General features: G+C 38.3%; 1 protein-coding gene and 1 pseudogene across 3 annotated transcripts in view; one reads left to right on the top strand and one right to left on the bottom strand.

Annotated features, from left to right (window-relative positions):
* Window positions 1-26,910, bottom strand: part of LOC116636101 (charged multivesicular body protein 3) — a 110,493-nt gene that overhangs the window by 36,805 nt on the left and 46,778 nt on the right. Inside the window, exons 1-2 of one of the 3 annotated variants that reach the window (XM_032410513.1) lie at window positions 24,640-24,796; window positions 1,512-1,572 (exon numbers count right to left, since the gene is read on the bottom strand). In XM_032410513.1, coding sequence (XP_032266404.1) covers window positions 1,512-1,572; window positions 24,640-24,684 — 106 coding nt within the window. In that variant the 5' untranslated portion in view covers window positions 24,685-24,796. Of the gene's footprint in view, window positions 1-1,511; window positions 1,573-24,639; window positions 24,831-26,910 lie in introns of those variants that run through there. The other 2 variants (XM_032410514.1, XM_032410511.1) reach the window with 2 other exon arrangements.
* Window positions 2,797-3,303, top strand: LOC116636103 (annotated as a pseudogene).

Raw genomic sequence — 26,910 nt, 5'->3', positions numbered from 1 at the left:
GCTCTAAGAATTGTTTAGTTTATAGTGTCCTGGTATTTGTTCTGTCCCCAGTAATCATTCTTTGCCTAACCTCTTGAAATCTCATTCTAAGTATGCACAGCTTAGTATTCAGCTAAGAGTCAATGGTACACTATGTAGACATTTAGAGCTCTTTCTCTGGGTACTGCCCTTCTCTCTGTTATGATGCCCCACAAATTCCAGTGACTATAGCCTTCCTGAACCCTGATCTCTGTCTCCTCAATACCATGCTCTGCTTAGAAACTCCTTCCATGTGCTATGATCCAGAAAGTTTCTTCAGGCTGAAAATCAGGACCATATTAAGACTCTGTTTCCCTCTTCCTGGTGATCAAAATCCTTCACTGTCAGTTGTCCAAGGTTTGAAAGCCAATGTTTCACAGATTTTGTCCAGTTTTTTATTTATGCTGGGAGTGCAAGTACAAGTTCAAAAACATTATCCCATCATGGCTGGGAATAGAATTGCCCTCTCCAATTCCTTTCTTAAGGTAGTGATGCTGAAATATCCTTATGGTATTTTCTCCAATCATTAAAGTGTTAAAAATCATAAAAGTTTTAAACATTACTATCTCTGTGCAAGTCATCTTAATTTTAAATTGTATTTCCTAATAATCAACTCTATTTAGAAATGTATTTTCTTCAATTTATAGCCATGCTAAGATAAACAGAGTCGTGAAAATGGAATTGCATTCCTTATGTACACTTTATTTAATTTGAATTTCATAAAACATTTCTTCTAAGTAGGAAGAGGTTTCTTTAGTTCTTTTTTTTTACAATGGCTTACAACACAACTGATTCTTTTACAATTCTGATGGTCAGAAGTCTAAAATCAAGGTGTTGCAAGGGCTGTTTTCTAGAGTCTTCAGGAAGGAATCAATTTCTTGCCTTCTCTAGCTTCTAGAGGACAACTGCATTCCTTGGCTCATGGCCTCTTCCTCCATCTTCAAAGGACATTTCCCTAACATCTGGTTCCATGGTCACATCTCCTTTTCTCTCACTTTTTCTCAACATATTATTTCCTTCTTGTAAAGACCCTTGTGATTACATTGGGCCCACCCAGACAACCTAGCATAGTCTCCCCACCTGAAGATCCCTAATTTAATCACATCTGCAAAGTCCCTTTTGCCACATAAGGTAACATATTCACAGATTCTTGAGATTGGAATGGGGACATCTTTGGAAGGCCACTATTCTGCCTATCACAGTATGTGACCACCTGCTTTGTTTCCAACACTAACCTGATCTCTAGGAAATCAGAGATAAAAAAACATGGCCCCTCCCCGTTGCAGAGCTGAATTGCAAGCCAGAGGAAAGATTTAGTTCTTATAAAATGTAAACGTTTTTCTTAAAATGATTAAAAAGCAAAATAATTAGGACAACTATAAATAATTAATGTAATAATAAACTATGTCTTACAATGGGTAGATGCAGTTTATTTTTATGAATACAAAATTATCAAGAGGGTAAGGAATAGGAGACATAAAATTATAATTTACCTCTTATTTGCCTGTCAACAACTCTCATTTCCTTTCTTATCTTCAATGACCATTCATTGACCTGGGAAAAATTTTAGAAAATAATTATAAGAAAAGCCAACACTCCTAATGCACCAAATGTTAAAGTATTTTGTATGAATTCTACACTTATTCCAGATAAAAAATAAATATATCCATTTTCAAACAAAAGCTTTAAGGCCAAATTCTTTTTTTTTTTTTCATCTTTTTATTCACAGTACAGCAGTCCCAATCTATTTTAAGATTCTTATCTGAAGGCAGGCAGTAAGAAGTACTTTATACAAGACCTCAGAGAGAGTTCAGGACCCTGCAGGTACGTAAACATTTTTCCAGAGGTGCACAGGCATAGTAGAAAATTATGTTTAAAAGCTGAAAATCAGGGCACTTGGGTGGCTCAGTCGTTAAGCGTCTGCCTCTGCCTCCGGCTCAGGTCATGATCCCAGGGTCCTGAGATCGAGCCCTGCATCGGGCTCCCTGTTCTATGGGAAGCCTGCTTCTCCCTCTCCCACTCCCTCTGCTTGTGTTCCCTCTCTCCCTGTGTCTCTCTCTGTCAAATAAACAAATAAAATCTTTAAAAAAGTAAATAAATAACAGTTGAAAATCTTGGGGCGCCTGGGTGGCTCAGATGGTTAAGCGTCTGCCTTCGGCTTGGTCATGATCTCGGAGTTCTGGAAGGAAGCCCTGCGTCAGGCTCCCTGCTCAGCAGGAAGCCTGCTTCTCCTTCTCCCTCTACTGCTCCCCCTGCTTGTACTCTCTCACTCTCTCTGTCGAATAAATAAATAAAATCTTTAAAAAAAAAAAAAGTTGAAAATCTTTTGAAACCTATTTCAAAACCTATTCTGCCTGTGTCAAGAGTTCACCTTTTCCTTCCCCTTTTTACACAATAATGCTTTTTCATTTTACAAGGGACAGAAATTCTTCTGACCTATGTCTATTACCATGATATATTTCCCTCAGAGGCAAAAACCTCTAAAGCACTAAACATAGGGCCAAATGGAAATATCAGTGTAGGTGTTGAGAAAGCACTGAACTACTCTAATGACTATCAAATTCGTATGCAACTAAAGTGTTTTCTAATTCTTCAGTTTCAAAAGAAATTGAAGGAAAATCTGAGTTGTCAGCTGATAATCATTAAAACTAAATTTACATTAAATAACTATATGCTCTTTGCCATATGACACAGAATTTCAAAGAACTGAGTGACAATGACATAATAAAACTTCCATTACCTTCTATTTATTTATATTAATGTTTCTCGGCACTGGAGTCTAATAAAACATAAAACAGGGCTTTCTTCCAGTTGCAGCACCTTGTGATGAGGAGCTCTTGTGTGTGCCCACAGCCATGCAGTCCACAGACTCTGCAGCTGGTGCAGGTCTCTGGAGGCAGGAAGATGGTCACAGCTGTGGCACACTGCAAATGGGGCAACAGCCTCATGAGGTGAATGGGTGATCCCTGGAGATGATCCAACTATGTACGCTGCAATACAAGCTACTGAAACCTGTTCTGCTTCTGGGCAAGGTGTGATTAGCTGGCACGGACCCCTCAGTCTGTATGAAGGGTGGTCATCATAAGGCACAGATTCACACATTCAGTCTACCTCCAAGCCATGGTGGCCTGTTACCAGAAATAGGTGGTTGGGCTTCCAAGAAGATTAAAGACATCTTCATCTGGTATGACTACACGATGCTGGTAGCTGACTCCCATCACTGCAATCCCAAAAGTTTGCCTGTGATCACTACCAGAAATCCAACCAATAAGCCCATCCTGAGGATCAGGATTCACCTTTATAAGAAACAATGATTGCGGGATTTAAAATTAAAAATAATAAAACAGGAATAGAATTGATGCTGAACCTTGTAGAATTCATCCATGGGCACATGAACTAAATAGCATTAAAAAATCTATACAATTGGGACACCTGGATAGCTCAGTAGGTTAAGCATCTGCCTTCGGCTCAGGTCACGATCCCAGGGTCCTAGGATCGAGTCCCACATTGGGCTCCATGCTCAGTGAGGAGTCTGCTTCTTCCTCTGCTTGACACTCACCCCACTTGTGCATGTGCACGCACTCTCTCTCTCTGACAGATAAATAAAATCTTTAAAAAAAAACTATATAATTAAGAGAAAGTATACTTCCAATAAATTTCACTTCTTAATGATTTCATTAAAATCATTATTTAACAAAACCTATAAAAAACTTATTTTGCAACAGCTGTAATAACTTCAACCAGAAGAAATATTAAGGTACTTAAAATCATATGGATATACAATTTAAAAAATTTTAACATTAGATTTATATACTTTTTTAATGTAAAATTCACATAACATAAAAATAGCCATTTTGAAATATACAATTCAATGGCATTTAATGCCTTCACAATGTCGTGCAATCGTCAACTCTCTTTAGTCTCAAAATCTTATTAACATGTCAGAAGAACACACTGTACTCTTTAAATAATCTCTCCCTATTTCCCCTCCCCAATCCCTGGCAACCACTAATTTATCTCTTTTGATCTGCTTATTTTTACTATTTCATATAAAAGGGATCATACAATATGTGGTCTTTTGTGTTTATTTAGTATAGTGTTTTGGGGGTTCATCCATGTTGTAGCATGTATCAATACGTCAGTCCTTTTCGTGGCTGAATAATATTCGTTGTATGTATACAACACAACTTGTTCATTCATACATCCTTTGATGGACCTCTGGGTTGTTTCCATCTTTCAATTACTGTGAATAGTGCTGCTATAAACATTTGTATACAAGTATTTATTTGAATTCCTATTTTTAATTCTTTGGAATATGTATCTAGTAGGAGTAGAACTGCTGGGTCATATGACGATTCTGTTTATCTTTTCAAGGAACTCCAGAACTATTTTACAAAGAAGTCTCACCATTTTACATTCCCTCCAGGAATGTTCAAGGGTTCTTATTTCTCCACATCTTTGCCAATACTTGTTATCCTCCAATTTTTTAATAATTGTCAATCTGTTGGACCAACTGAAGCAGTATTTCATTATGGTTTTGATTTGCATTTCCTTAAAGACCAACAAAGTTAAATATCTTTTCATGTGCTTGTTGGCCACTGGAAAATAATTTTTGGAGAAATGTCTATTCATGTCTATCTATTTTTAATTGTCTTTTTGTTGCTGGCTGTATGAGTTCTTTATACATTCTGATAGTAGAACCTTATTAGATACATCATTTACAAATAAATCCTCTGATTCTATAAGTTATCTTTTCACTTTCTTGATGCACAAAAGCTTTAATTTTGATAATTTTCCATTTGCCTATTTTTCCTTTTGGTGCTTGTGCTTCTGGTGTCATAGTTAAGAATCCATTGCCAAATAGGAGGTCATGAAGATTTACCCCTATGTTTTTATCTGAGAGTTTTATGGTTTAATAAGAGTTTTAATTTCTGTACATGGAATGATGTAGGGGTCCAGCTTCACTCCTCTACATGTGAATACCCACTTGTCCCAGCACTATTTGTTGAAAAGACTATCCTTCCACTATTAAATGATCTTAGCACCCTTGCAGAAAATCAACTGGCCATACATATATGGGTTTACTTCTGAACACAATTCTATTCCACTGGTCTATATACCCTTACGCCAATACCATACTGTTAACATTACCATAGCTTCACAGTAACTTTTGAAATCAGGAACTGTGAGTCCTCCAAATTTGTTTTTCTTTTTCAGGATTGTTTTGGCTATTCAGGGCCAGTTGTATTCCATATGAATTTGAAGGTCAACTACTTCTTTTGGAATTTTGATAGGCATTGTACCGAATCTGCAGACAGCTTTGGGTGGTACTGCCATCATAACAGCATTAAGTTTCACAATCCATGAATTTGAAATTTCTTCCAGCAATATTTTGTAATTTTCAGTGTACAAGTGATTTGCTTCCTTGGTTAAATTCTTTCCTCAGTATTTTATTCTTCTAGATACCTTTGTAAATGATTTTCTTAATTTCCCTTTTAGATTTTTCATTGCAGGTATAAAAAACACAACTAATTATTTTATGCTTGTCTTAAAACCTGTCAATTTGCTGAATTCACTTATAAGTATTTTGTACATGAGGATTCTTTGTGGAGTTTTCTATATATGGAATCATGCCATCTGCAAAGAGATAGTTTTACTTTTTCCTTTTCAATGTGGGTATCTTTTATTTCTTTTTCTTGCCCAAGTGCTCTGGCTAGAACTTCTAGTACAATGTTGAATCGCAGTGGCAAAAGCAGGTATCTTTGTCTTGTTCCTGATCTTAGAAAAAAAGCCTTAGTCTTTCACAATTTATTATAAAACTAGCTGTAGTTTTTCATAAATGCCCTTTATCGTGTTAAGAAAGTTCCCTTCTATCCCTAGTTTGCTGAGTGTTTTAATCACAAAAGGTATGTACATATTTTGTTCCAAGTATAATAGGATGATTATTAAATTATTTAAAGCATAAAAGTGCTACATTAGGAGAAAGCCATATGGTGAAAATAGAATGGAAGTAAATGGCATTTCTCCTTTCAAGAAGAAAGAGAATAATTAAAAATGTCTGACTATAAATAAGAATGTGTGCATGTATGTTTTAAATGAATACTGATGGGGATCAAATTGCTATGATACTTTTAAAAGAGTGATGTAACCATTTTACAATATTTACATTATGTCAAAAATTACATCCTGTGCAATTGTACTTAAAATTATGATAAAAAATATTAAATGTTGATTTATAACTGTTCAAAAGGGTACACGAGTAGTCAAAATTATTTCAGGAGATATATGAAAAAATTTGAAGACACTGTTATAATCTAACCAGAACTTTCAGAACCAGCAGGAAAGGAAATTCAAGACTCATACAATTCAAATATTTACTGAGCATCTGCTCAATGTGCTAGTGATGCAGCAGGAAACAAAGACTCCACCTTATGAACTTACATTCTAATGAAACAAAGTAAGTAAATAAACAAGTAAATACTCGGTCACAAAATGAGTGCTAGGGAGAAAATGAAGCAAGGAAAATAGGATGAGGGCAGGCGGTGGGGGGGGGAGGTTTGCTATTTCATACAGGGTTGTGGAAGAAAGCTCAACTGCTAAGGTGACTTTTGAGCAGACTTCAAAAAGTCTACAAGGTGGGGCACCTGGGTGGCTCAGTCGTTAAGCGTCTGCCTTCGGCTCAGGTCATGATCCCAGGCTCCTGGGATCAAGCCTCACATCGGGCTCCCTGCTTGGCGGAAAGCCTGCTTCTCCCTCTCCCACTCCCCCTGCTTGTGTTCCCTCTCTCGTTGTGTCTCTGTCAAATAAATAAATAAAATCTTCAAAAAACAAAATAGACAAAAAGTCTGCAAGGGAACCATGTGACTATCCACTACGGTGGGTGGTGGCAGGGAAGAGGGGACTGTAACATTTTAATCAGAGTGAAAACAAACACCACTAAGGGACCTAAACAAAAGAGTGTCCTTCCCTATATACAGACCAAAGGGGTGCACAAATGGGGTACAAAAATGAATTTGGTTAAATAATTTCTGTTTGAACTAGCAACATTGATGGGTAAAGCTATTTGATTCAGGTTTATAGAAAAAATACTGGGACGCCTGGGTGACTCAGTCAGTTAAGCATCTGACTCTTGATTTCAGCTCAGGTCATGATCTCAGGGTTGTAAGACTGAGCCCTGCGTCCAGCTCCACACTGAGCATGGAACCTGTTTAATATTCTCTCTCCCTCTCCCTCTCCCGCTCCCCCTCCCCCAACGTGCCCTCTCTCTAAAAGAAAGCAAAAAAAGAAAAAATATTTATCATCTTTTATATCATAGCAATGAGTCTTATAAGGCAACAAGTTACTCCTAATCCTGTTTATAATAAAGCTAAACATAAATTTTAGATTTTTATTCTCATGGGTCAAAATACTGATTAGCTCCTATTATTTTTAATGCTTTCAACTGCTAATCCCTGAGGACAGCCAATCAGCTGGAAGCAATGCACCCATGAGGAGTACAAACCTGTAGCAGTCACTAGAATTCCAGGAACCACATGTAAGACAAGTTTCACAATTCAAATTCAAACCTTAAAGCGAGGCAGAATGAAACAGTGCAGTGATTTTTAAACTTGTTTTTAGTGACAGAATCTTTCAAATAAATCTAACATGGAACTCCACAAATACAAGGAGTATTATGCCAACACACACGTAGAATCAGATTGAAAATTTTTACTACTATAAAGTAAATAAATGATAATAGCTAATCTGTCTTGATGAAAGATAAAATTTTAAATGAGTTGTTACAGTGTTATACCCACCTTAGCATCCAATTTATTTCCATATTTTGTTCACATGTCCAGTATTGAGAAAATTGTAGTTCAAAAAGATAAGAAGCTATCTATTTATTATTACAGCTATTTAACAGTTTGTCTTTCAACTTAAGGTTATCCATTGCTTAAATAAATCCAGAAGCTCGAAATAAAAGTCATTAAAAACTGGTTGTTTCAGGGCGCCTACGCGGCATAGTTGGTTAAACATCTGACTCTTGGTTTCTGCTCAGGTCGTGATCTCAGGGTCGTGAGATCAAGCCCCACAATGGATTCTAAGCTCAGCACAAAGTCCGCTTGCGTTTGTCTCTCCTTTTCCCTCTACCCCTTCCCCCCAACATGTGTGCGCACTCTTTCTCTCTAAAATAAATAAATCTTTTATTAAAAAAACCTGGTTGTTTCAGAGTTTCTCATTACAGTGCTTAACTGCTCATATTCCCTTTTTTTTTTAATTTTTAAAAGATTTTATTTATTTATTTGACACAGAGAGAGCACAGCAGGGGGAGCAGCAGGCAGAGGGAGAGGGAGAAGCAGGTGGCTCCCCACTGAGCAGAGAGTCTGACAACATGAGGCTCAATCCCAGGACCCTGGGATCATGACCCGAGCCGAAAGCAGACACTTAACCAACTGAGCCGCCCAGGCGCCCCAACTGCTCATATTCCTTAAGAGGTGAGTATGCAATCTAATACCTTAGATGGCAATGGTGAAATGATTTTTGTAAAAATGCATTGTTGCACTGTTCGTAGTAGCAAAAGACTACAAAATAACCTGACATATATCAATAGAACACTAAACAAATTAGAGAATTTCCATAAACTGACATTATACTCTAACTAAAAAGAAAAAAGCAATGCAATGAGGACTACCCATGGAATTAATTCCCAAAATATAAATGAAAATAGCAATGTAAAGGACATTTACAGTATGACATATATGTTAGAGAAAGAAGGATAGAGAGGAGAAAGAGAAGGAAGGAACAGAGAGGAAAGAAAAAGAAAGGTGGAAAAAGGGAAAGACAGAGATATTTATATGTTCATATGTTCTAGAATATCAATGGGAGAACCCATAAGAAATTAGGCTGCTTTCAAGGATGGAAACTGAGTAATTCGTGAACAAGAGTGAAAGATTTAGTTTTTAGTATACATAAAGATACACTTTGCTGCCTTTTGAATTTTATAATATGTGCAAATATAATCTATTTCAAGAAATATTTTTTAAAAATAAGACATAAGATAAAAAAGAGTAAGGAAAAATATCGGGTTCTGGATTGGAAGAATACTGTTAAAATGACCATACTACCCAAAGTAATCTACAAATTCAATGCAATCCCTATCAAAATACCAACATCCATTTTTCACAGAACAAGAACTAATACTAAAATTTCTATGCAACCACAAAAGACCCTGAATAGCCAAAGCAAACTCAAAAAAGAAGAAAGCTCAAGGTATCATAATCCCATATTTAAAAATATACCACAAAGCTATAGTAACAAAACAATATGGCACTGGTAGAAAAACAGACACATAGATCAGTGGAACAGAAGTGAGAGGTCAAAAATAAACCCAAGCATATATGGTCAGTTAATCTTGACAAAGGAGGTAAGAATATACAATGCAGAAAAGACAATCTCTTCAATAAATGTTGCTGGGAAAACTGGACAGCTACATGCCAAAGAATGAAACTGGACTTCTTTACACCATACACAAAAATAAACCCAAAATGGATTAAAGACCTAAATGTGAGACCTGAAACCATGAAACTCCTAAAAGAAAATTTTAGGCAGTAATCTCTTGGATATCAACTACAGCAACATTTTTCTCAGGCAAGGGAAACAAAAGTAAAAATAAATAATTAGGATGATATTGAACTAGAAAGCTTTTGCACAATGAAGAAAACCATCAATAAGTTGGAAAGGCAACCAACTGAGTGGGAGAAAATATTTGCAAATGATATATCCAATAAGGGTTAATATTCAAAATATATAAGGAACTCCTATAACTCAACACCAGAGACACAAATAATCTGATTAACAAATGGGCACGAGACTTAAATAGAATTTTTCCAAAGAAGACATACAGATGGCCAAAAAACCCATGAAAAGATGCTCAATATGACTAATCATTAGGGAAACGCAAATCGAAACCACAATGAGATATTATCTCACACTAGTCAGAATGGATAACATCAAAAAGACAAGAAACAAGTATTGGAGAGGATGTGGAGAAAAGGAAGTCCTCAAGCATTCTGGTGGGAATGTAAACTGGTGCAACTGCTATGGAAAACAGTATGGAGGTTCCTCAAAAAATTAAAAATAGATCTACCATACAACCCAGTAATTCTACTTCTGGGTATTTACACAAAGAAAATGAAAACCCTAATTCAGAAAGATATATACACCCCATGTTTATTCCAGCATTCTTTACAATAGTGAAGATATAGAAGCAACCTAAGTGTCCATCTATAAATAAATGAATAAAGATTACACACACACACACACACAAACAGAATATTACTCAGCTGTAAAGAGGAATGAAATCTTGTCATTCGTGACAACATGGATAGACCTAGAGAGTATTCTGCTAAATGAAATAAGCTGAAGAAAAACAAGTATCACATGATTTCACTTATATATAGGATCAAAAAAACAAAACAAATAACAAAAAAGAGAGAAACAGACTCATAAATATAGAGTACTGGTAGTTGCCAAAGGGAAGAGGAGTGGGTGGATGGGCAAAATGGGTGAAGGGGATTAAGAGGTACAAATTTCCAATTATAAAATAAATAAGTCATGGGAATGAAAAGTTCAACAGAGAATTCAGTCAATAATATTGTAAAACATTTATCATGGATATTCATAATGTTGTATATGATCACTGGATCTCTATGTTGTATACCTAAAACTAATTTGATATTGTATATCAACTATTTTTCAATTAAAATTTTAAAATGTAAGACTTATGGATTTTTTTAAAAACCCGGTTTATAAATGCTTTAAATCATTTTTGTTTGGAAGGAATACTTTAAAATTCTATCTCATAATATTAGGAAGACTCACTGAATCTCTTTTTTAAAAAATTGTTTTAGGGGTGTCTGGGCGGCTCAGCTGGTTAAGCGACTGCCTTCGGCTCCGGTCATGATCCTGGAGTCTCGGGATCGAGCCCCGCATCAGGCTCCCTGCTCAGCAGGGAGTCTGCTTCTCCCTCTGACCCTCCTCCCTCTCATGCTCTATCTCATTCTCTCTCTCAAATAAATAAATAAAATCTTTAAAAAAAAAATTGTTTTAGATACCACACTCCCTTCTGTTATATAATCACCCAAAACTTCAAAATAGTTAAACCCAAATTTTGTTTCAGTTTCATAACTGACATTTAATCAGCTTCTTCTAAAATAAAAAGCTGAAAAAAGTAAAATGCATGACAAATGATAACTGAAGATTAAAGTCAATCTGTCTTCATTACAGGGAAAAATAACAATTGATGGATTACCTACACTTATTTCCAAACCAGAGCAAAATAAAGTCACAAGTTTTTTGACTTAGTGAAAAATAGATTTTCATCTCTAAAAAAGACCTCAGTGTTGGGGCACCAGGGTGTCTCAGTCGTTAAGCATCTGCCTTCGGCTCAGGTCATCATGATCCCAGGGTGCTGGGATCGAGCCCCACGTCGGGCTCCCTGCTCAGCGGGAAGCCTGCTTCTCTCCCTCTCCCTCTGCCTCTGCTTGTGTTCCCTCTCTCGCTGTCTCTCTCTGTGTCAAATAAATAAATAAAATATATATAAAAAAAAAGACCTCAATGTCGTAAGAACCAATATATAGGGTAGCAATAGGAAAACAATACCAAGAAAGAAAATTGCGCAAATGGCTGCAAAATGGAGAAGGATATAATATACACTTGTTGAAAAAATAAAAAACTTAAAGACACTTAAGAAACAGGTCTAGGGTGCTTTTGGGTGACTCAGTTAAGTGTCCAACTCTTGATTTTGGATAAGCTCATGATCTCAGGGTCATGAGATTGAGCCCCACATCAGGCTCTACACTGAGCATGGAGCCTGCTTAAGATTCTCTCTTTCCCTCTCTCTCTGCCCTCTCCCCTTGCTAGTGCATGCTCTCTATAAATAAATAAATAAATAAATAAATAAATAAATAAATAAATAAATAAAATTTTTAGAAAATAAATAGGTCTAATTTAATGAGGGAAATTTTCAAAAAGAATTCGAGAATTCCATCTCTGCCTAGATATAGAAAGCTGGGAAGACTCAATAAGACAAGCTGGAAGAACTAAAAAATAACTTTTCCTAAACCTGTCAAAAACCAGTCACAAAGCAACAAAGTAGAATGAAATAAAAACAAAGACTCACTTCCAAGAAGAGAGGGAACAACAAACACAAATTATCTGTGGCCCTACATGGGATGGCAGGCACCTTGGAAGCAATTAAGGAAAATTCAGTTAAAATTTTTAATAAATTGATGAAGTCCGAGTATGGACAGCACAGAACCTCAGAAGCCACAGGCACAATGGGAGTTCATATCCACTTTCAGTCTTAACTGAAAATGGTAGAAAAAATTTTAAACACATACAAAGAATGTCTTCATTGGCATATCAAACACAGCTGAGGAAAGAATCAACAAACCTGAAGTCAATAAAGGCTACCCAAACTAAAAAATAAAGAATAAAATAAAACAATGTATGCAAGAGCTATAAGTGATAACAAATGGTCTAACACATGTGTAATTGGTACTCCAGCAGGAGATGAGAGAGAAAACAGAAGTACTTATGGAGAGAATGGCTGAAAAATTTCCAAAAATAATGAAACATATCAAACCACAGATCCAAGAAGGTTAAGAGAATCCACAGCAAGGAAAATATAAAAAACAAACAGAATGTAACACAACACCACACACCTAGACACATTATACTTTAAATGCTGAAAATCAGGGGTGCCTGAGTGGCTCAGTCGGTTAAGCCTCCAGTTCTTGGTTTCAGGTCAGGTCGTGAGATCGAGCCCCACGTCAGGCTCCACACTCAGTGGGGAGTCTGCGTGAGATTCTCTCTCTCCCTCTGCCTCCTTCCCTGCTCACACACGCTCCCTCCCACTCTCTAAAATAAATAAATCTTTTAAAAAATAAAATGTTGGGGCGCCTGGGTGGCTCAGTCGGTTAAGCGGCTGCCTTCGCTCAGGTCATGATCCCAGGGTCCTGGGATCGAGTCCCGTGTCCGGCTCCCCGCTCAGCGGGGAGCCTTCTTCTCCCTCTCCCTCTGCCTGCCACTCTGTCTACTTGTGCTTTCTCTCTCTCTGTCAAATAAATAAATTAAATCTTAAAAAAAAAATCTTTAAAAAATAAAATGTTGAAAATCAGAGATAAAATTTTCAACCAGCTAGAGAGAAAAAATACACACTAATTACAAAGGAACAAAAATAAGAATTACATCAGACTTCTCAAAAGAAACTACGCAAATTATAAGACAATTGAGTGTCTTTAAAATACTGCAAAAAAAATTCTCTCAATCCCAAATTTTATACCAGTGAAAATATTATTCAAAAATGAAGACAAATTTCAGATTCAGCTCTGACATATACAGAGCTCAGAAGCCATCATTCCTGTCCTACGACCAAAAAATAAATAAATAAAAAATCATCAATTTTCTTGGACTCATCAGAAAACCAAGGTTACAGGGCAAACTACTATCCTGAAATGTGGAGAGGTGAATACAGAGAATCACAGTTGAGATATGCTTACCTGGAACACTGGAAGGAATATTTAAGTGGTAATTTTGACTAGTTGCTACAGGAGGAGTATAGATCACCATGAGAATGAAACTCCTAGAGGACACCACAATTTCATGGGTTTTACCTCCAAGAATTCCAGAAGTTTTTCATGTTGAAAAGGAAAGAAAGATCCCCCCCACCCTTGTGTTTCTGATAGAAGGAGGGGGAAAGTAACCATTCTGAAATATGCATAGACTGGTCTCCATAACAAAGGCCTATTCTTCAGTGAAATAAACCCTACTAGAGCCTTGTCCCACTTTGGGAAAGGGCATTTACCAGACTCTGCTCTTTTTTTAGTCTTCTTGTGTCACCAGAAGTGGGCAAGAAATTACGAAATACTTGGGGATGTCACAGTCCAGGGACACACGCCACTAAAACACAGACTTAATAAGATTGTAGAATGCTTCCAGTCCCCCACATCTTCCTTCCCACCACACCAATAGGGCTCCAGTATAACAATGAATTAGAGCTAAAAGAGATGCGAAGTGGGTTTTATCTATCTAAAAAGGAGTTTTTATGGGTATCCAAGATAACAAAGGAGATAAAAACAAGGACACTAGAATAACCTTAAGCCTATGGCACCTATAGCTAGAGCAAACAGTAACAAAGCCAAACTCCTAGCCTGATTAACATAAAACCTCATACTGAAGACCAGTTTACCTCAGTTCCTATTAACCTATATATCATGTTCGGTCTTCAACATAAAATTTCAAAGCATTCTAAAAGGCAAGAAAAAGCACAGTCTGAAGAGACAAAGAAAGCATCAGAACCAGGATTAGATGTGACATAAAGTCTGACATTTTGTGGCTCTTGTGAAAAAAAGTAGATATTATCCAAGAAGAGATGGATAATGAAGGCAAGTACAGGGATGGAAACACTAAGAATCAAAAGGAAATGCTAGAAATTTAAGACAAAACATCATAACAGAAATGAAGAATACCTTTGATAGGTTCATCAGTAGACAGGACATAGCCAAGAAATGAATCAATGAATTTAAAGCCACTGAAATTTAAAAAAGAAAAAGATGAAAACAAAAAGAAAAGAATGTCTAAGAATATATAATTGGACTACCTGAAGGAGATAAAAGAGGAAACGGAACAGAAAAAATACTTGAAATAATGATGGTTGAGAACCATCCAAAATTAATGACAGACACCAAACCAAAGATCCAGGAAGCGGAGAGAACACAAACTAGAATAACAGTCCAAAAAATGACAACTAGTGATATCATATTTAAACTGTAGAACACCAAAGCAGAGAGAAAATCCTGGAGGAAGACAGAGCAAAAAAACACTTTACCTATAGGAGAACAAGGTTAAGAATTAAAAAGGACTTCTTGTTAAAGACTGTGCAAGCACAAAGAGGATGGAGATATTTAAAGTGTTGAAAAAAAATCACCAACCTAGAATTCTGTGCCCAACAAAATGATCTTTCAAAAGAGAAGGAAAAATAAAGAGTCTCAAACAAATAAAAATTGAGGGAATTCCTCACAGCAGATCTGGTTTACCAGAAATGTTTAAACACAGTTCTTCAGGGAGAAGAAAAATTATATAGTTAGAAACTTGCATCTACATAAAGAAAGAGTATCAGAAAAATAAATGAAGGCAAAATTTTTACTTTTCTTATTCTTAAGTGATTTAAAGATAACTGTTTAATAACAATAAACGTGTATTGGATGAAGACAGCATACAGATAAGTGAAATGAATGAGAACAAGGTCATACTGGACAGGAGGGAGGACTGGGAGTACAATGTTAGAAGGTACCTGCATTTCATGTGAAACATGAAACAGTATAATGTTATTAGAAGTTAAGTTAGTTAATTGCAAACATGTATTTCAAAATCTGGGATAATCACTAAAATCTTCTTAAAGATGTATAATTGATATGCAAAAATATGAGATAAAATGAATTATATAAAATGCTCAATTAAAACCACACAAGGCAAAAAAAAAATGTTTTTAAGATCGGAAAAAGTAACAAAGAAATATAATAGACACCAGTTACAACACTGTAGATGACGATGCAGCTGTATCAATAGTAGTTTTAAATGTGAACGGTCTAAATAAACCAACTAAAAGTGTGTCAGAGTGGGGGAGAGGGGAATAAAAAGCAAGACCTAACTATATGTTGCCTACCAAAAACCCACTTAAATATAAAGACTAAGATTAAAGGTTCAGGCATACAGAAATATACCATGCAAACACTAAACAAAAGCAAGCTGTGGGTGCCTGGGTGGCTCAGTCGGTTAACTGTCTGCCTTCGACTCAGGTCATAATCTCAGGGTCCTGAGATTGAGCCCCATGTCAGGCTCCCTGCTCAGCAGGGAGTCTGCTTCTCCCTCTCCCTCTGCCCCTCCCCCCTCATTCTCTCTGTCTCAAACCAATAAAATCTTAAAAAAAAAAAAAAAAGCAAGCTGTACTCCTACCTCCAATATATAAAAATTAACATGAGTCAAAGACCTAGCTATGGAAGCTAAATCTATAAAACTCTCAAAGTATCAAATTTAGCAATGGATAATTAGAAATGTCCCAAAAGCATGAACAAAAACAGAAAAAATACACAAACTGAACCTCATTAAAATGAAAAAACAACTGGGGCACCTGGGTGGCTCAGTTGGTTAAGCCTCCACTCTTGGTTTAGGCTCAGGTCATGATCTCAGGGTCCTGGGATCGAGCTGTGTCAGGCTCTGCGCTCAGTGGGAAGTTTGCTTCTCTGCCTCTCTCTCTCCCTCTACCCCTCCCCATGCTCATGCTCTTTCTCTCAAATAAATAAATCTATTAAAAACAATTGTGTAAAGCATATTATCAAGAAAGTAAAAAGATAACCTATAAAATGGGAGAAAATATTTGCAAATCATGTATCTGATAAAAGCTTACTATAAGTATGTAATGAAGTCCGACAATTCAACAACAAAGTCAGCCCAATTAAAAATTGTACAGGGGCGCCTGGGTGGCTCAGTTGGTTAAGCCACTGCCTTCGGCTCAGGTCATGATCCTGGAGTCCCAGGATCGAGTCCCACATGGGGCTCCCTGCTCAGCAGGGAGTCTGCTTCTCCCTCTGACCCTCCCCCTTCTCATGCTCTCTCTCTCTATCTCATTCTCTCTCTTAAATAAATAAACAAAATCTTCAAAAAAATAAAAAAAAATAAAAAAATAAAAATTGTACAAAGGACATAAATAGACATTTCTCCAAAAAAGATATACAAATGGCCAACAAGCACATGAAAAGATATTCTACTTCATTGGTCACTAAAAAAATGCAAATCAAAACCATGAGATACCGCTTCACCCCCAGCAGATGGCTATCAAAAAAAAACCAAAAACCAAAAAACAACCCAAAAACAAAAACAAAAAACATTGTTGGCAAGGATGTAGAGACAAACAGACACATAGATCAATGGAACAGAACAGAGGCCTAGAATTTGACCCACACAAATATACTCAACTATATACATGAAAGTAAATACTTCTTTATAATTAACTGAAGCAAACTCATTTTTAAATGGTCTAAATTCAAATCTTCCAGATAATGTTGATTAAGCTCAATTTTCATTTTATTAACATCTTAATATGATAAATTATACCTTCTATTTATACTTGAAGTATTTCGACAACTAGAAGCACTGAGGCATGAATTGGAGCAATTTAATAACTATGTTGAAGGTGGCAACTAGGGACGCCTGGGTGGTGCAGTCAGTTAAGTGTATGCCTTCAGCTCAGGTCATGATCCCAGGGTCCTGGGATCCAGTCCCACACTGGGCTCCTTGCTCAGCGGGGAGCCTGCTTCTCCCTCTGCCTGCTGCTTCCCCTGCTTGTGCTCTCTGACAAAGATCTTAAAAAAAAAAAAAAGAAGGTGGCAACTAGCTGATAGAACAATTTCATATGACCAGCAGGAAATATTTCTTTCACCAAATGTCAGCAGTAGTCAGAAAAAATAGTTAAAGAACATGTTTTCTGAACGTGTTCTTCAAGTCTCAGCTTAAATGATACTTTGAGGAGGCCTTCCTTGACCTCTAGGATGGATTAAACCCCTTGCAATATAATTACACACAATGCTATACCTCCCCTCTTTTATAAACCATATTATACTTATAAATTACTTATAGACTGTCCACTCCAGAGGTCAAAGATCTTTTCTTATTCACTTAGCCTTTGCACAATGTCTGGCACAAAGCAGATGCTCAATAACATGTTGAATTCAACTGCATGGAATATGCGTTGTGAAGGGGCATAAAATTTGAGCCATTAGTAACAATGAAAAATCTAAAAAAACTTTCTATATTTGTTTTTAAATGTCAAAGAGAAAGTTTCATAAAATCTTGTCAAAAAGAAAAAAAATTAACTTCAAAAATCAAAAGAGATTTTGCAAAAGAAAAACATACTTAGGAGAAATGGGAACAACCAAAATTATCCAGCCATGTCCCAGGTTCTCAACCTGACTGTACATAGAATTCACCTCTGTACATAGAAGTCTCCCCCTGCTTGCGCTTCCTCTCTCACGCATGCTCTCTCTCTGACAAATAATCTTTTAAAAAGACAAAAATCGAGAGCATAAAGGAAAAGACTGATATTTTTAACTACACTGAAATTAAGAATTTCTATTCATCATAAGACACCATTTAAAGAAAGGGGAAAGGCCACAAATTTGGAGATCTTGAGATCTAAAGATATAAATGGTAACAAATAAAAAGCACTTATAAAGAGTTGGTATCCAGAATACATAAAGACATATTCAGAACAGAGATTTCCTAGGAGTCAATTTTTTTCCCCTGAATTCTGAATACTGTATATGAAAAATCCACAGGATAATTTGTCTCTGGATAATGTTATCTCCTTCCAGAGAAGACTTACATTTGCTTTTGGCAAACACCTAGCCTAAGGGCACTGTCGACTGGTTTTTAATTAAGCTTAATGAATGCAATCAGGGATCTGAAACTGGACTTCAATATTTGTGAAAGCCAGTTTACTCCCAGATCACTGCCACTGCTGAAGTGTATCCTTTCAGAGTCCCAACCAAGAGCCTTGGAAATTTACCTGAATCCCTTACCATTGGTATGCCCTGAACTCTAATCTCTGAACTATCTAACCATAGGGTCTGTGAAGAACTCCACTCAAATTCTCAGTTTCTTAACCACTGCGTTAGGAATTAGAGGATCTCTTTAGTGGGAAAGTGGTCCCAAATGACTGGGCTCATGTAACTGAACTTCCCTTTTCTCTGGGATTTTGATTTTGCAATTCTTCACTGCCTAGATAGTTTTAAGTGATTACATATAGTTATGCTTTTTATCTAGCTCTTCTAGTTATTTTTGGCAGAAGGGCTGGTTCAAAGCAACCTAGTCTCTAATCACCTCATGATTTTTTTAAAGAATGATTTCTTAGTTCTGTTCAATTAAAAGGCCTAGAAGGAAGAACACTCCAGTAGCAATAAGCACCATGAGCACCTAAATACCAATCCCACTAAAAGAAACCAGTGCTCCTTAGAGAAATGGCTGATTCCAGGTCCCACGCTGGGAGATTCTAATCACACTGCTATAGACAGAATGTATATGTCCCCCCAAAATTCCTATGTTAAAACCTAATCCCCAATGTATAGTATTTGGATGTGGGGTGTTAGGGAAGTGACTGGGTCATGACTGCAGAGCCCTCATGAATGAGTTCAGTGACCTTACAAAAAAGACCCCAGAAAACTGGATTCCTCCTTCTACCATGTGAGGACACAGTGTAAAGCCAGCCATCTATAATTAGGAATCACGTCCTCACCAGACACTCAATCTGTAGGTACCTTGATCTTATACTTCTTAATCTCCAGAACTGTGAGAAATAAATTTCTATTGGGTGTAAGCTACCTAATCTATAGTATTTTGTTACAGCAGCCTGAGTAAACTACAACAGGCATATACATAGTGAAAACTAAGTTCCCCTCCCACTTTTGACTCTCAGCTACCTAGCACCTCTCCCTAAAGGCAATCTCTGTAAACTGGGATTTTGTGTCTCCTTCAAGATTTAACACATACATAAAACTAGAAATTCAGCAAAAGGAACAAATAACTGAAATAAGGTCAAAATGTGCCTATTATGATCACAGTCAGATGGATATACAAAAGAGGGACAAGTAGGTTATACTTCAAATATGTAACTGTTCTCTCACTACCTCTACTTTTGTTCATCAAGCAAATATCTGATAGGCACCTTATTCTTACTAAGGGAGTTCAACACTATGCTGACTCAATGAATGATAAAGAAAAACATGATCCTTGGTGGCGCCTGGGTGGCTCAGTCGTTAAGCGTCTGCCTTCGGCTCAGGTCATGATCCCGGGTCCTGGGATCGAGCCCCGCATCGGGCTCCCTGCTCCGCGGGGAGCCTGCTTCTCCCTCTCCCACTCCCCCTGCCTGTGTTCCCTCTCTCACTGTGTCTCTCTCTGTCAAATAAATAAATAAAATCTTTAAAAAAAAAAAAAAAAAAAAAAACATGATCCTTGCTCTCAAGAAGCTTACAATTTTGCTGAGTGGACAAAGTAGAAAAATATTCTCCCAGGATAATCTTTTCTCTAATGTTTTCCTTGATCTCCTGAATTCTGTCCAAAACTGAACTCTGTGGTTCCTTCCCCTCCACCATCAGTATCCCATCAAACCTGCTGTTGTCCTGAATTCTCTCATTTTCAGTTCATGGGTACCAAACTGAGGGGAATGATAGGTTTCTGTTTAACCTCACCTCCAGTCAACCCTAAGAATCAGCTTTACACTCTTATTCCACACCCAGATCAGCAAATTCTGACCATATCTCCTAAATATTTCAAAAATTCATCCTATCCTCTCTATTCCCATATTTCCACAATTAAGACCAGCATCATCTCTCACCTGGGCCACAAACTGGCCCCCATACCTAATTCTCTTCCCTTCAATTCTTGCTCCAAACCACTATTCTGAATGCTCTCATCCTTAGCGGGCATGACACACTGGGCTTTGCTAATCTACCCTCGATCGACCTCTGCAATTTTATATCTGACACTGCCATCACTTCCGCCTGCATCCCACTCAGATTTCACAGTATTTCATCCTCTAACCACGTTTGAGTTTTTTCTGGTCCCTCCAATCTATGCTCCACACTTCCATACCTTGCACATACAGTTTACTGTGCTTGGGATGCCCCCTCTTTCCTAATCTTATACCACATCATCCATCTGACTAATGCCCCTTGTGATAAGATCTAGATACCCTACCTGATCAGGTCTTCTTCCCCACTCTGAACAGTTAACCACTCCTTCCACTGTGACATCACAGATCTTGTATATACTTACATCACTGCCCTTATTTACTCTAATATGAGTATTTATTCACATGCCAGAGTCCCCCAGTAAGCTTGGTATTCTTTGATGTTGTCATCCAGTGTCTTATTTTTTGAAAACCTGGTGTCCAACCCAATACACACTAAAATATCTCAGTAAATGTTTATTGTATGAACTAAGTAAATGAAACTTTCTCTTTTTCTCCATCTCCCTGTCTCATTTTCTTTTTTTCTTATAGCAACCCACAACCATGAGACATGACTTAGTTTAAGGATATAAGTTAGTCGTATGACAGGAATTCTGGTGCCATGACTGTACTACCCTATCCAAAGGCTAAATCCGCGAAATCCCTATGTAAGGACAGCACAATTTTCCAGCAGTACCTCAATCCAACAGAAGAATCTCTTTCCAACACAATCTCACGTCCTCTTGATTCCCATCACGACACAGTCACAGGGTTCTAAGTAAATTAGAAGGCTTCTTCATCCTTAGCAGGCCCAATCTACTCTTCACGTGGGCACTTTAAGGTAGAACAAGTTTCACCCCTAAAACGTCTCCGGCAATGCATCAGAGATGCCTGGGAGCAATAGTTTTAGTCTGTAAGGCCCCTTAAGTAGCTATAACGTTTCCCTGGAGTATCCTTTGAAACACTGTTCATCTTAGGAATATTTGGCTTCAGGAATATTTGACTTTATTCTGACCATTATTCAATTTACCATTATTCATTCATACTCAACATTTATTTAGCACCTACTCTGTGCTGCATACTGTACCAAAGCTGTGGGAACACCACCCCTAATGTATTTTACTTGCCTGAATGGCTTGTGACGATGGCCTAAATGACAACCAGGATGGTGTGGCACAGCTGCACCTGCCTTTTGCACCTATGCTGGGACCATGACCCACATGCCCTCATCTTCCAGCCCCCAGTGGAAGGCATACTATAAATTTATCCTAACTCAACAGTTGCCCAGCTGAGACTCTGGCATTTTGTCAATTCTCTCCTCTCTTCTTCCTTGCCAATGTTATCTTTTGTTTTAATTTCCTTTACTTAACTTCTTTTACAAAGTTAAACACTTAATTTTTCTCCTTCTCTCTCTTAAAAAAATGCCAAACTAAGACTAAAATACCTGACATTACATGTCTTATTCAGATATGTTTCCCAATACTTTATCTGTGTGTCAGCAGCTCCACAGAGAAAAAACGGTATTTCTCATTCCTGCTTTATTGGCACTTTCTGGAATTACAAACTCAATACTAAATAATTGTGGAAGGTGACAAAACACTTTCCTTGGTCATAAATCACAAGTTATAAAGGGAACTTGGTAGAAGCTGAACCCAAAGCAAACAGAAACACTGTCTGACAAATTAGAACGAGATATAATCAGAACTCAAAGGTTAGCGTGAAGTACTCTGAAAGGGAACTTAAAGAAAATCTTGAGCAGGGTATCTCCAGCACCAATTAAAATAAATAATACTAAAAATCCCACTAAACAGTCAAGAACCAATTCACAGGAAGGAGATGTGTGGAAAACATGACAGTAAAGGGCCAAATCATTTCTGATCACCCCAGCCTGGGGGTGATCACTCCAACCTCTGCGCTCCTGTAACTTTATATAGTACCCAATCCAGACTTGTTCTTGAAATGCTTATTTTACTTGCTAGATGATACATTCCTTGGCTGTTTATTTCATCACTATGATATCCCACTGGCAGGCATACATATACATATATGTATTTTTTTTTTTTTTTTGACAGAGAGAGATACAGCAAGAGAGGGAACACAAGCAGGGGGAGTGGGAGAGGGAGAAGCAGGCTTCCCGCGGAGCAGGGAGCCCGACGTGGGGCTCGATCCCAGGACGCTGGGATCATGACCTGAGCTGAAGGCAGACGCTTAATGACTGAGCCACCCAGGCGCCCCAGGCATATATATTTTTTAAAGATGTATTTATTTATGAGAGAGAGAGAGAGTAGAGGGAGAGAGAAACCCAAGCACAGAAACCCAAGGCGACTGCACTGACAGCAGAGTCCTGCATGAGGCTTGATTTCATGATCCATGAGATCATGACCTGAGCCGAAACCAAGAGCTGGATGGCAAACTGACTGTGCCAACCAGGCACCCCCTGGCAGGCATATTTTAAAAACCAATCTCATGCATTAACCCTAAAATTTTCTGGTGTTGATTCACTTTCCTAGGTAGGTTACCCTACTGGAAGAGTATTCTGACATCATGTTCTTAGCAATTATATTTATCATTTAAAACTACTCTAAGTGTTACGCAAGTAACACATATACAAGAGATCAGTTTAAATAGTAATAAGACTGTTTTCCCAGAACCTTATCCCATTTTATGAATGGCAAAGCTAAGGTCAAACACTGAAGGAAAATAATCTTTCCCTAACATCAAAAATACACTTCTACAATAACAAGCATCCTTGAATACATACACACCACAAAATGTGCATCTATATAATGCTCTACAGCTTACAAAGTAATGTCACACGGTCTTACCTCATTTAAGCTCCACAATTTTTATTCTACCAGGGAGTAAAACTGAGTAAGTTGCCTACAGAAACTAATATTTATAGAGGATGTAGTGTTCTAGGACCTATGGTTAACAAATATAACCAACATTAACACACACATTATGTGTCAGCAACTTCATAATGTAGAACATTGGTTTTTAAAAACATGCCTGCAAAAGCTGAACAGGTGAGATCATTTATTAAATGAAGGATTTCAGGGTGGTTTTTTTTTTCATTATGGGTAAATTTGTACTGGGTGTTGTAAAGCAATGCTTCTCAAACTTTAATGTTCACACAAGTCACTGAAGATCTTGTTAGAATTCAAATTATGATTAAAAAGGTCTTGGGTAGGGCCTCAGATTTCGAAGTAGCTACCAGGTGATGCCGACGAGGCTGGTCTGCACTTGGGTGGCCAGGTTGTAGAATATATAAAGAATTAACCCTAACTAGCATTACTAAAAAACTTAACAGTCTTTCATCTTCCATGACTCTGAAGTGAAACTATTATCATTCCTACCTGACAAGACTAAGGCACAGAGAAATGAACTTTCTTAGATCACAATGTCTGGTCTATGGGGAACCAGGATTCAAACTTAGGAAGACTGACTCTGCAGGGCACTCAAACGCTACACATTATCCCATTATCTCTGTTTACAGGTAGATCCAGATGATTCGAAGCCAGGTCCTGAGTTCTCCTCAGTACCATTCCCACGAGTCGGGTCCCTTCTGTAATTAACGTGTCTGCAGTCAACATAATGTTGTAGGACAGGGAAAGAGGAAAGAGACCCTCCCACTTACTACAGCGGGTTAGGTGCAAGGGGCGGCGGTGGCGGGGCTTCCAGGGCACCACTCTCGGGGCAGGGGCAGGTCCGCCAGTTGTCCGGAGGCGGGCGTTAGGGGCGGGGCGTCGGCCAGGGAAAGGTTCCAGGTGGGACGTACCAACGCGCGCAGGGGAGAGGCTTTCCAGAGGCCAAGAGCGCCTTGCTACCTCGGCGCCGGGGCTGAGAAACTCTTTATCTGGCCCTCGGCCCCCTTATGGAGTTCTGACGTAGCAAGGCTCTCTTTAGCCACAGCCACCTCCTTAGAGATTCTTCCTCTGGTCCCTCGGTCGAGTGGAAGACCCCGGAAATGGGGGCCGACGGCACCTGGCCGGCCGGGAGGGACAGTGACCAGTCGCTTACGAACTCCACTACGCCCCACGCAAATCCCCCGACTCTTTTGCCATCACCGTAGCCCTTACCAGCTCTTTGGGCGGCTTCTCCTGGGTTTTCCCAAACAGCCCCATGGCGAACTGAACTCGTCTTGCCCCTTCCGGCTTTCCGTTCCCTGCGCCCAGGCAGGTCACGGGCAGCCGCCTGGGCGGGACAGGCGATAGGAAAGGAGCCCAGACTCCCAGAGAAGGGAGCGGCCGCAGTGAAGGTGGTGCGCATGCGTCCGGCGCATGCGCAAAATTGGGCGGGGCGGAGTTTCGTCGGAAAGATTGTTGCAATTGCGCACCTTCTGGGAGGGCATTTGTAGATCCTTTGGACGAATTAGGCTTGTTTCAGTTAGGCGTGGAAGTGATTCCTTTGGAAGTTAGGAATTTATTAACTGCACGTGATGATTACAGCTGCTCCTGATACTTCCACTAAACCTGTATGTTTTTGCACGGAAATCTTTATCTCCACCTAGACGAAGTCCATTTACAACCACTTTCCGAATAGCGTGTATCGCCTAGGCACGTCGCATGCAGCAAAGCCAGAAATGACCCCTTCTTCCTCCCTCTAGACCCACTCCTCCCCTGTCTTGTCGCCACCATCACCTAATCATTCTAACCTGGGCATCATCTTCTCTCCCCCTCTTACCAAGTCCCAACAATGGTAACTTTTCAATGTGTTTGGACTCCAGCCCTCTTCTTTCCGCCCAAGTGTCACAGTGTTCATCGTCATTTCCAACGTGGATGATTCCTACCTGGCATTTGTGTGTGTGTCGTCCTATACGCCACATGGACCATGACCTTAATCAAATTCTCAACGGCATCTGTGATTAAAAAGGACTAGACGCATTTTAGCCTGGCAATCTGATTAAACCTACGCAGTGAGCTGATGGTCGCTGTCATTACCAAACGTCTTGGTGAAGAGACCACTCATTTAGTGCCACAACCCCATACTCCATCTCTTGTGGGAACATAAAATGGTACAACCACTTTGAAAATGTTTTGGTAATTTCTTAAAATGCTAAACATACACCTAACTTATGCCATTCCACTGCTAGCTAGTGGAGATTAAAACATATGTCTTTACAAACACTTGTAAATGGATGTTCATAGCACCCTTTTTTGTAATAGCCAAAAACTGGAACTAGTCCAAAGGCCCATCAAAAGATGAATGGATAAATCAATTGTATAGATCCTTGCAATAGAATACTACTCAGCAATAAAAATGAACAAACTATTGATACATGCAACAACATGGATGAATCTTAAAATAATTATGCTGAAAGAAGCCAGAAAAAAAGGAGTATGTACTGTATGATTACATATATATAGCATTCTAAAAAATGCAAACTAGTCTATAGTGACAGAAAGTAGCTCAGTGGTTGCTAGGGGACGGGTTAGTTTAGGAAGAGGCAGGAAGGAGAGACTACAGAGACACATGAGTAAGCTTTTGGGGGTGATGGATATTCTCTTGATTGTTGTGATGGTTTCACAGATGTATACAATGTCAAAACAAATGGATACTTTAAATATGTGCACTATATGTCAATCATACTTCAATAAAGTTCTTTTAAAAATAGCAGTACAGATTCATTGTAAAAATTAAAATCCCATTCTTAGTTCCTCAGGGGAAAAGATCTCAAAGGACCTTGTAATTAAATTATTATAATTATAAGGGCACCTGGGTGGCTCAATGGGTTAAGTGTCTGCCTTCGGCTCAGGTCATGATCCCTGGGTCCTGGGATCAAGCCTGGCGATGTGCTCCCCACTCAGCGGGGAGTCTGCTTCTCTCTATGCCCTTCCCCTGCTCATGTCCTCTCGCTCACTCTCTCTCAAATAAATAAATAAAATCTTTCAAAAAAAAAATTTTTTTTTTAAGCAGGTGTTTTTTTTTTTTAAAGATGTTATTTATTTATTTGTCAGAGAGAGACAGCGAGAGAGGGAACACAAGCAGGGGGAGTGCAGAGGGAGAAGCAGGCTTCCGCAGAGCAGGGAGTCTGATGCGGGGCTCGATCCCAGGACCCTGGGATCATGACCTGAGCCGAAGGCAGACGCTTAACGACTGAGCCACCCAGGCGCCCCTCAAAAATTATTATAATTATACATAGTGTGAATCGTTTGAGATCTTTTCCTTTGGAGAATATGCTTTTATATATTTTTACTTAGTTGGGATCATATTATACGTATTGTTTTGCAATCTCCTTTTAAAAAAAATTTGACATAGATTTTCATTGATGTTAATATTTATAGCTAAGGGATTCTGTGGCAGGAATGCACTAAATTTTTTTAGCCATTTCCCTATTGTGTGAGGTCAAA

The sequence above is a fragment of the Phoca vitulina genome, unplaced genomic scaffold, assembly GCF_004348235.1.
Source record: "Phoca vitulina isolate PV1807 unplaced genomic scaffold, GSC_HSeal_1.0 scaffold12, whole genome shotgun sequence".
NCBI lineage: Eukaryota > Metazoa > Chordata > Mammalia > Carnivora > Phocidae > Phoca > Phoca vitulina.
Note: the sequence above shows the minus strand (reverse complement) of the source record. Positions and strands in the feature narration are given on the sequence as shown.